This window comes from Heloderma suspectum, chromosome 9 (assembly GCF_057233095.1).
Source record: "Heloderma suspectum isolate Gila_16-S chromosome 9, 16-S_ref, whole genome shotgun sequence".
NCBI classification, from domain to species: Eukaryota; Metazoa; Chordata; class Lepidosauria; order Squamata; family Helodermatidae; genus Heloderma; species Heloderma suspectum.
In genome coordinates, this window is record NC_139466.1 from 26,145,104 (window position 1) to 26,155,947 (window position 10,844).

Consider the following 10,844-nt stretch of genomic DNA (forward strand, 5'->3'; position numbering starts at 1 on the left):
TGGCATAGCCGTGAGGAGGAGTTCAGAAGCTTTAGTTTCCATTTCAAATTATGTGCACCTTATCGTGATACTGAAACAAGACAAACTTGAGGTTTCTACAAACTATAGTTAAGGTTAACAACCCAATATATTCATGGGTTAAGAAAATGGCTTATTTCAAAAACAACAGTTTAGGTTTGGATGCCACAGTAAACTGTGGTTAACTGAAAACAAGGATGGGCAATTTGTGGCCCTCCAGATATTTTGGCCTACAACTCTCACCAGCCCTAGCCAACAGAGGCAATGGTGAGGGATCATGGGAGTTGTAAGGGAGGGGGAAGCATATGAGCCCAAGACTCATTGTGGCTTGCCCTCGTTAACACTAAACCAGGGGTGCTCAACCTCAGGTCCGTGAGCCAAATCTGGCCTGCCTAGGGTCCCAACATAGCCCACCAGGGATTCCCAACACACCATGCCCCCTTCCCATCACCCTCACCCCACCCCTTCCCTCTGACTACCAACTGCTTTTGTGTAATTTTTTCAATATTCTAAAAGGTTGAAATGCCTCTCCCCAGTCTTAGTTACTGAAGGAAGAGCTTTAAGTTACAGTATGATGGGATTTTTGGACCTGCCCCCTTTGCCTTCAGCCCCACCAACCACTGGAATGTGGCTCCTGGGAGCTTCTCTGATATGGAATTTGGCCCTCAGGATGAAAGTGGTTCAACACCCCTGTGGCTAAACCATGGTTTAGTGTTATATGTGTTTGGAGCAATATCTGGCCAAGAGAAAAAGACAAAAGAACCCCACAACCGATAAATGAAGTTATCCGTCAAAAGCCCCAAGTGAACAGGGTTAGACACTACCTGGCACTTAAGAACAAAGCTGACAGGGAGATCACACTTGCTGTGACCAGCTTTCCCTTGGCATTTTCACGGGCTGGTTGTTCCAGAAGATGAAGGCCTTCGCTTCCACAAGACAAAACCATTTGAAGTGGGGGATAAATGGCAGAGGAAAGCTCCAACTGCGGCACTTTCACAGAGCTCTCACCTGAAATTCTGGATGTTGACGTACTCCTTCTCCCGCTTGGCGAGGATGTGCTTGATAAGCCCCTCCCTCTGCCCGGTTTGTGTATGCGTAGAAGGCACAAAGAGCTTGCGCATGGTGTTGCTTACTTTGGGCTGGTCCTTGCTGATGCCTTCCTTCTCGCGGAGACCCCTAAGGGAGATGAAAGCAGAGCTCAAGTTGCCCTTGCCACCAGGGAGGTGGGAGGGCTGGTAGCACATCGCCAAGTCGACTTACGGCCTGCTTGGGGTCAGGGGTGGCGGTGGGGGCTCCCGGCGGGCGCTCATTTGCTGATTCTGCAGGTTTCTTTTCTTCTCCAAACTCAGGGCATTGAAGTTATCCTCGAACCCTAGAATCCCTGAGGCAAGAAAAGTTTCCAAGGTTAGGATTAGGAAAAAAACACACTTTAGAATCCTCTGGGGAAGTCTCGGGGAAGGAATGGAGGAGACGCTTAGAGCAGGAAAAGTTTACTGCCAACACAGAAAGATGAAAGGCATAAGGGAAAAAAAAACAGAAAAATTTGGGGGAGGGGGAGCTCCCCCCCAGACTTGCAATTTGGGGAACACTGGGAAAGGAGTCCTATGAAATATTTTCTTTTTTTGGACTATGTAAAACGCTTTTCAAGACAAGATTTTGCTCACTCAAAATGTTATAAGATGAAGATTTTTATGCAAGATTATTAAGCATTAGAGCATGAGGATTCCTTTGTGCTGTCCTGTATTGCAATTTATTTATTTGTTTACAGTATGGGCTCCCAAAAATTATTAATGAGACAGTTCCTGCCCTCAGGCTTACAATCGAAAAGACATGGCACTGGGACTGGGAAGGAAGAAGGAAAAAAAAGCAAAACTCAAAAATTACTTCTTAGTTTCAAAGTTTAAAGTCCAATGTTGTTAGAAAGTCTAACGATATCGAAATATGCTGCTCGTCCTTAGTAATATGACTGTATTAAACAGTTTCAGTCGAAATACTATACTTTCTTTTGTTTACTTCAACATTTGTGGTTTTTATTTCCAACATTTATTTTTTCCTATTTCTGAGATGACAATAATTAAGATACATGTGTTTAGGAAGGAAAATGTGGAGCAGTGTGCAGCTCCCTTTCTTTCTAGTATTGGGTATATTCACACTTCCAATTGTACAAATATTAAGGCTGCAATCCTATCCCCACTTACTTGAGCGTAAGACTCACTGAACTTGCTTCTGAGCAGACACGTACAGGACTGCACTGCAAGGCATTTATACTTTTGAGGCTGCAGCCATAGGCATGCTTTGTGGTTTTAATGTCTGTGAACTGCCCAGAGAGCTTCGGCTATTGGGTGGTAAAGAAATGAAATAAATAAATAATAATAAATAAAAATGCTTACCTGGTAGTAAGCTCCACTAAACAGAGTGGGTTTTAATTCTGAATAAACATGCATAGGATTATTTTATGTAAATTGCCTTGGGAGAGTCTTTTCCCTAAGAGATAGCCTACAAAAAAATTTAAATAAATAATATTGCTCTGTTAAATTGCCCTGCTAGCTGCCTGCTGCCCTGCTACCTGCCTGCTGCACTCATCAGAAGATACCCTCCTGGTGGTGCTTAAGATATCAGAGGTCCGGTTTATGACGGGTTGGGATAGGGTCTTCAGTACCATAGCATCTGCACTCTGGGACTCCTTACCGTTACACATTAAGCAGGTGCTAAACTTTCTGGGTTTTGGACTATTCAAAACATACTTTTTCTAACAAGCACCCCCAGGAAGGTAATCTTGTCTTCTGTATACAGTAACAGTATACAGTATTTAAATATCTCATACTGTATCGTTTTGTACATTGCGTAGACATTTCTTTTAATGTAAGTGCTTTGTAAATACCACTAAACAAATAAACAGTAGTTTTATAGGCTAACTTATATGTGCTGCATTTTATGTTAGAGCAGTAAGATAAGTTTAAGTTTGATTAGAAAGTATTGCATATATTCTAATTTCCCAAAAATGTTTGTCTCCCCACACAACCCGCTCTGTTCTCGCCCCACCCAAGGTTTCATCTTTTTCAGAAATATTACACCTGTAACACCACATTCAGCTGGCAATGTCCTTTTGGTTTACACACGTTCAGGAAGGCCTTGGGAATGAGACCTCTGCTAGAGGCCTTGTTTGCTAAAGAGCTGACAAGCATTTCAAAACTAAACACATTTTCTGTACAGAGGTTACATAGGATATGTGTTACATGGATGTGGGGCTATACCTGCAGAAAGGGGTTCAGGAGGCCCCGAGAGGCCTCTCACTTGGTGCCAGGAGGCATGGTCCACAAGATCAGGGAAAGATCCTTTTGGTGAGACTGCAAAACAGGAGAAAGGAACACCTACTTCAGACACTAACCACCTCTAATGCCAGGTATCACAGACAAGACCAGGTGGCAGTGGTTACCTTTCTGAACCCTCAGCACCTCGGCAAGGAACTCTGAGCACTGGTCCTCATCTGTGATCTCAAAGAGACGTTCTGATGTCCAATCACCCTGGATCCGGATCTTGCAGCCAGCTTTAAGCCCACATAAGAAAAGCACCAGTTCAGGAAACAGGCCACAATACTGATAGGCAAAGCGGTCAAAATTGCTCAACTCCCCTGACTTTAAAAGGAGAGACTCATGGATCAAAGAGGAAACACATATAATTGCTATAAAGTTAGAGTTGCTTCGATGTTTACATAGTAAGGAGTGCAATGAACTTCTTTGTGCACACAAAAAAACAAGCAGAATATTCTTGCCCTGACATGCCTGTATGGGAAATATGTCATAATGGAAAAGGATACCTTTATAAAGTGAGACTGAACTGTAATCTGAGTGGACTTTAGGCTGAGACGCAACCACACCTAGACACACATGACTTTCTGAAAATGATCAGGTTTTCAGGAAACACCTGATGCGCTTTGAAAGGAGATTAACGCTTCGCATATTACGTCAAATGAAAAAGGAAACAACATTTAATTTTTTAAAATAAAAATTAGATGCATACAATGGAAAGGAGCACACAGTCTATTAAAAAGCAACGAAGAAACTGAGGAAGATTGCTTTATGGAAAAGAAGCATTCTGAAGTAATGTATATCCCCTGTAACTTAATGTGCGATGTCTGAAGTTCTGTGTGACTCTTGGAGGTACTACAATACTTACTGGTCTGAATTGGATGAATATTTTGCCATGCATGCAGCCTCTTTGCAGTGTAAGCATTCAAATCAGGATCCTGTAATTGACCATAGTTGCCTGTTTTATCCAAACCAAGGAACTATGGCAATACGCTTCAGAACAAGCCAAGATATTAAACTGACTTCAGACTGCAACTCCAAGAATCCTGACCATTGGCCATGCTGGCTAAGGCTTATGGGAAGTGTAATCCAAATGCTCTGGAGGGCACCTCCTTTAATCCCTATCCCCTACTAAAAGTGAGGCTAAATACACATAATGTAGAATGCATTACTGAATGCATGTTCTTCCCCTCCCCACCCCACACTTGAATTTTAGATCGTAAGCTCTTTAGGACAGGGACTGTTAATCCTGTACCTGGTAAAGCATCACACAGACTGATGGTATACCGACAAAGCCTTTATCCCCAGCAGCAGCCTCACTGGGAAAAACTGCCCAGATGTCAAGAAGAGATGAGCAGGAACAAGGACAATGAGTCAAGTGGGAAAGATGACACATAAGTGACAGGCAACATCTATTTCTGACAGAACTCTGACTAGGGGAGACTCACTGTTTGTCGCTATGTCAATCAGGAGAGTTTCTTCAGCCTCTGGAAGGGAAGAACATAAGAAGGGCCATGCTGGATCAGACCAAGGGTCCATCTAGTCCAGCATTCTGTTCACACAGTGGCCATGGGAAAACCACAAGCAGGACATGAGAGCAACACCACCCTCCCACCCATGTTCCCCAGCAACTGGTGTACATAGGCATATAGCCTCCGATACTGGAGGTAGCATACAGCTATCTGGACTAGTAGCCACTGATAGCCTTCTCCAGGAATTTCTCTAACCCCCTTTTAAAGCCATCCAAAGTGGTGGCTATCACTACATCTTGTGGTAGCAAATTCCATAGTTTAACTGTGCACTGTGTGAAGAAGCACTTCCTTTTATCTGTCCTGCATCTCCCACTAATCAGCTTCATGGGATGACCCCCTTGGGTTCTAGTATTATGAGAGGGGGAGAAAATGTCTCCCTAACCACTTTCTCCACACCATGCATAATTTTGTACCCCTCTATCATGTCCTCCCTTATTCACGTTTTTTTCCTAAGCTAAACTGTCCCAATTTCCTCATAGGAGAGATGCTCTAGTCCCTTGATCGTTTTATTTGCTTTTTCTGCACTTTTTCCAGCTCTACAATATCTTTTTTTTAGGTGCGGTGACCAGAACTGTAGACAGTATGTGGTGTGGTCACACCACAGATTTGTATAACGGGAGTATAATCTTGGCAGTTTTATTTTCAATTCCTTTTCTAATTATACCTAACATGCAATTCGTCTCTTTTTTTTTTTTGCATTTTAAAAATTATTATTCTTTTGCTATTACAGAGGAACTCCCAGTAAATAAACCAAGAAAAACATCTCATCTTATGTTGATTCATAAATCCAATTGGAACAGAGAAGAGTTATAAACGTAATCAGACTCATACTAGTTAAATTACCCCCAAAAGGTAAATAAAGTTGTACTGAATCCTGTACTTTGCTGTTCCAATATAGAATCATTTAATGAGCTTCTGCCATGCATTAAAAACATGGTTGTTCAGGCAGGCATTTGGGGTGGGTTAGGGTATTTTTAGAAATATGTTTTCAAATGTAGAATTTTATTGTTTTAAATTTTTATTATTATACATCGCCCAGAGTGACTGGGTGACCAGCCAGATGGGCAATTAATAAATTTAATAAATAAATAAACAAATCATAGAATCATAGGGTTGGAAGGGGCCTACAAGCCCGAGTCCAATCCCCTGCTCAGTGCAGGAAGCCTGATTCCCAGGTGGTCTCTCATCCAAGTACTAGCCAGGACTGACCCTGCTTAGCTTCCGAGATCAGGTACATCACACAATATTCATCAATTGTTGGAAGATTAACGCTCTTCCTCCTGGGGCTTATTGCCATATGGGCTCCTGTTGGTAAGTGAATTATCATTTCTGCATCAACTGGAACTGCATCTTTAACAAATCCAAACAAAAATATCAATGGGTCCAAAGAGAGTTCAACACCTACAATTTTCATGATTTCAATTTTTTCACAGCTGCCGCATACTGGGTCGACATTTTCACTGACCTGTCCTCTGCAACCCTGAGGTCTCTTTCTTGGTCAGTCACCTCTAGCTCAGATCCCACCAGCTTATACTTGAAGTTGGGATTTTGGCCCCAACGTATCATTTTACATTTGCTTACATTGCACCGCATTTGCTATTTTGGTGCCCATTCTCCAAGTTGGGAGAGATCCTTTTGGAGCTCCTCACAATCCCTTTTCATTTTAACCACCCTAAATAACTTGGTGTCATTGGCAAACTTGGCCAATTCACTGCTCACTCCTAATTACAGATCATTTATGAATACACTGAAAAGCATTGGTCCCAATACAGATCCCAATACAGAACCCACTGTTTTACACCCCTCCACTGGGTGAATTTACCATTTATTCCTTCTCTCTGCTTTCTATTCTTTAATCAGTCATTGATCCGAAAGAGAAGAGAATGGATCAGGAAACTGAGAGGTGCCTGGGCAGTTGAAAGGCCCACAACAGAATAATTTCACCTGGCCTAGCCAGAGGGAAAACTCAAATGGTGGCAGAGGAACCGAGCAGCTTGATTTGGGCCTCTGTAACAGCGAGTTCCTGTTTCTAGGAAACTGGCCACAGGTCTACAGAAGCTCAGCACTGGGAAAACATGAGAACTGCAATTTGGAGTCCATCTGACTATCACCTAAACCAGAGGTAGGCAACCTGGTGCCCTCCTGATGTTTTGGAATTCAATTCCCATAGCTCTTGACCACTGGCCATACTGGCTGGGGCTAATGGGAGTTATAGTACCAAACATCTAGAGGGCTCCAGCTTGACTACCTTGCATTAAAGCCAGGGGTGGACACTCTCATCTCTGAATGCTGTGGGGTGGCGGCAAAAATCCCTCTGATTTTTGCCGCCGCCACCACAAGTTCAACAGCAACAGGGGTGAGGTGCGGCCCCTGGTGGGTGCTTGGAAGGGGCAATGTGGCCTCTGACCCCCGGACATTGCCCATGTTAAACAATGACAGAAGGGGCTACACACTTCCTTTTTATTTATTGTATTATTACATTTGTATCCGGCCTTTTTTCTTCTTGCAAGGAACCCAAAGCAGCTTACATGGTCCTCCTCCTCTCCATTTTATACTCACAACAACCCTGTGAGGTAGGTTAGGCCGAGAGTCAGTGATTGGTCCAAAGTCACAGTGAGCTTCATGGCTGCGTGGGGACTAGAAACTGGGTCTCCCAAGTCCCAGGCCAACACTCTAACTACACCACCCCAGCTCTTTTATGCACTGTAATGCACCGATAGAAGGCTGCCCTAAGATCTACATTCCTGCCTTGGTGACTTGGGCAGACCCTCCACTTGTGACTTCCGAGATAGGGCACCAGCCTCTCCCATACTGCAACCAGGAAGCACCGAACAGACCTGCTAGAAGTGATGAAAAGATTGGATACCTTGCACACATTTGAAACGGCTGTTGATGGGAATGTTCTCTTGAACAGGGGCTTCTTTCTCCCAGGAAAGGATAACCAAGCTGGAACAAAAGGAAAGACATGGAACAATGCATTCACTGAGGGTTATGGGGAGGAAATCTCTTATCCTGCTTCCCCAGGCAAAAATTATCCTGTTCTATAAATGCTCAATAATTGGCATAGAAAGCAGGGAAGGTGTTACCCTGCAATCCTTGAACAAATTCTCATTGCAGTGTCTGTAGCTGTGTCGTGCACTGCAGATCCAGCACTGAACAAAGGGTTGGAGTAGGTGACCTCCAAGGTCCCTTCCAACTCCGATTCTAGGAACCTAGTTACTTTAACAGCACGGTACTGAGGTGACAGTTCTGGACCTGAATATGGGAGAACTATGTTCAAATCCCTGCTCAGCCGCAACTCTCAGAGTTACCACGGGAAAGCGATTAAGATTGCAACCCTATGTACTTACCTGGGAGTAAGCCCACTGAATACAACAGTAGCCACTTTAGAATAAACATACCTAGGATTGGGCTGGCAGCTTAACAGAATTCCAGGATAAAATCACCAGCCACTCTTATAGTATTTAGCAGAATACTTATTTGTCCTCACAGGGAAGCAGGCTTACAAAGAGAACGCGCTGAACAAGACCCAAGGCTGAGCAGGATTTGAGCCAAAGATTTGCCATGTTCCAAACTACCTCACTCTCCTCTACAGTCTCCAAAGGATAAGGATATATTATAAGTCTAGAATTAGGGCAGGAGAGAAATAACAACATAACCCAAACAGCCAGATCTAAGAAAGTGCTTTTGCACCAATAATCACAAGCTGCCACTTCCAAAAGTAACTACTCCAGGTTTATGTTGTGGCCAGCTTCTTTCTGGAAAGCAGTCCATCTTCTGGCTCTGTGAAGGGTGTGCGTGAGTGTGCAATCTGACACTGTTTGGCCTTCTGTTCAAGCAAGAGGCCACAGGACAACGTGGACACATAGGGAGCTGTCCAAGTCCTGTCTGTCACTCTGTTGCCCAAACTTTCCCAGATCAGTCCCAGCATACAAGTGGGGAGTCGTGGGAGGAGTTGTCCCCCCCTTGCCCTACAAATACAAGCGTTTGTGAATGTGGGCACATAAATGTTCACAATGTGATGGCAACTCACTCGTACTCCCCGCCACCACGTTGGGTCAAGCTCAGCTCGCATGGCACTCGCCGGCCTGCAGTCACCTCCACACCCTGAGGGCTAGCTAAGGAAAAAGGGGGGGGGAGAATAAACCAGCATCAAGTCCTGACCCCAGCCACCCACTTTCTCAGCATCATGTTGACCTCCATTAACCAGCATCACCCTACCCAACCCCCCAAAGATTCAGCTGCAATATCTCCTTCAGCCCTTCCTTCTCCACCCCAGCCAGCTCCCACCCCCCGCAATTTAATTTCTAAAAAGAGAGGCAACAAGGAGGGAGCAGAGACTGAAATCTGCCTGGGAGCCCAAAACTTCTGGACTGGTTGGAAAGGAAGCCCTTTCCATACTCCAGATCAATAACGGGTAGCAAGTTATGGCTACCCAGCAGCTGAGAAAAAACACTCTGCACATGCTAAGATGCTCTCTCATCTTCATTATGACTTAATAACAAGGTCCCGGGTTGAGCCACACCACCAATTCAAAAAACAGGATCCAGGGCCAGGGAAAAAGCAACAACCCTGAAAAACTTGCTTTAACCAAGGTCTGATATGCAGAAATCAGCAAGTATACTAGCATAAGAACTGTTTTTCAAGGACAGGCCAGAGGTCCACCTAATCTAACATCCCGTTTCCAACAGCAGCTCCATCCTGATGCTTCTGAGAAGATCACAAGCAGGAAAAGGATGCAAAAAAGCTTCCCTGTCGGATGCTGCCAGCATCTGGTCTTCAGAGTGATACGCTGCCCCTGAACATGGGAGTGCTATTCCACTATTGGGGCCAGCAGCGATCAACAGACCCCAGAGCAGCCTGAGAGAGCCATATAAGGCCGCAAGTCCTCAACACGCATCCATGGGAGCGGTCCCCACCGAAGCAGGCTTGTTTGCTCCCAAGTAAACGAGTCAGCAAAATATTGGCTGTTACGGTTGTTGCTATCTTCCCTTCCAGTGCAACAAGATCAACCTGCTCCTTGCTGCAGGAAAAGCACCGCATTTAAAACAACCTTCCTCAACGGGGTGCCCTCCAGATGTGCTGGAGGCATCCCAGGGGGGATGCTGGGAGTTGTAGTCCAAAACACCTGGAGGGCACTCAGCTAGGGAAGGCGGCTCTAAAGGGACCAATGGCAGGGAGACGCGGCCAGCCCTAACAGGGCTCGGTGCACCCCCCCCCGTCGCGCCAACCTGCACCCCACCCCATATCCTACCCCCCACCCGATATCTGACCCCAATTTTCTCTCAGCCCCCCCATCCTTAACCACATTAGAGGCAACCAACGCAGCCCCCCAATGTAGCTTATGAGCCCCCCACTCCACACACGCCGCCACCTCTCGCTGACCTCCCCCCGTGCCTCACGCGGCCCCCCCGCCCCGCCCCGCCCCGCCCCCTTCCCCAACATTCAGCCCCAGCCCCGAACCCCTCCGGCCCCCCAAATAAGGATACGGAGAGGCTCCTCTTCTTCGCAGGGGCGGCGGGCGCAACGGGCTCCATCAGCCCGGCCAGGCCAGGCCAGGCCAGGCCCCGGTGGCGGGGGACTAAAGGCGGGGGGCGGAAGGGGGAGGCGTCGCTCGCTCCCGTCAGGGCCGCGCTGCCCTCGCGCGCTCCCGACTTCCCGGTGACCTCGGGCCGCGCGCACGGGCTGGGGGGGGGGAGGGAGGGAAGGAGCAGACGAGCGCGCGGGCCGAGCGCGGGCGGGAGCGGCGGCGCTTCCGGCGCGCCGCCGCCCCCTGCCGGCCGGGGGGTGTTTCTGCGCCTTTGCTCGGGCGTGAGCGGTGCCGGCGAGGGCGCTGGGTCTGGCTCCCCGGGGAGGCGCGCGGGGAGACGGTGACCGATTCAGAACAGCGGGCTGCAGTCCCGTGGGCACGTACCTGGGGGAAAGTCCCGCTGACGGCGACGGGGCTTGCTTCCGAGTCGGCACGGGCAGGATTGCGCCGGGAGGC

The 10,844-nt window shown here is 46.8% G+C and overlaps 1 protein-coding gene across 3 annotated transcripts in view; it reads right to left on the reverse strand.

Moving 5' to 3' along the window:
* OCRL (OCRL inositol polyphosphate-5-phosphatase) overlaps nucleotides 1–10,538 on the reverse strand; it is a 29,727-nt gene extending 19,189 nt beyond the window's left edge. For all 3 annotated transcript variants that reach the window (XR_014784830.1, XM_084813944.1, XM_084813942.1), the window contains exons 1-8: nucleotides 10,348–10,538; nucleotides 8,892–8,965; nucleotides 7,725–7,804; nucleotides 4,775–4,813; nucleotides 3,455–3,565; nucleotides 3,273–3,365; nucleotides 1,279–1,399; nucleotides 1,027–1,194 (exon numbers count right to left, since the gene is read on the reverse strand). Coding sequence is in view for 2 of the 3 variants with exons in the window: in XM_084813944.1 (XP_084670070.1) it covers nucleotides 1,027–1,194; nucleotides 1,279–1,399; nucleotides 3,273–3,365; nucleotides 3,455–3,565; nucleotides 4,775–4,813; nucleotides 7,725–7,804; nucleotides 8,892–8,965; nucleotides 10,348–10,395 (734 nt within the window). In the remaining variant the exon portion in view is untranslated. The remainder of the gene's footprint in view (nucleotides 1–1,026; nucleotides 1,195–1,278; nucleotides 1,400–3,272; nucleotides 3,366–3,454; nucleotides 3,566–4,774; nucleotides 4,814–7,724; nucleotides 7,805–8,891; nucleotides 8,966–10,347) is intronic.
* Nucleotides 10,539–10,844: the final 306 nt, after the last annotated feature.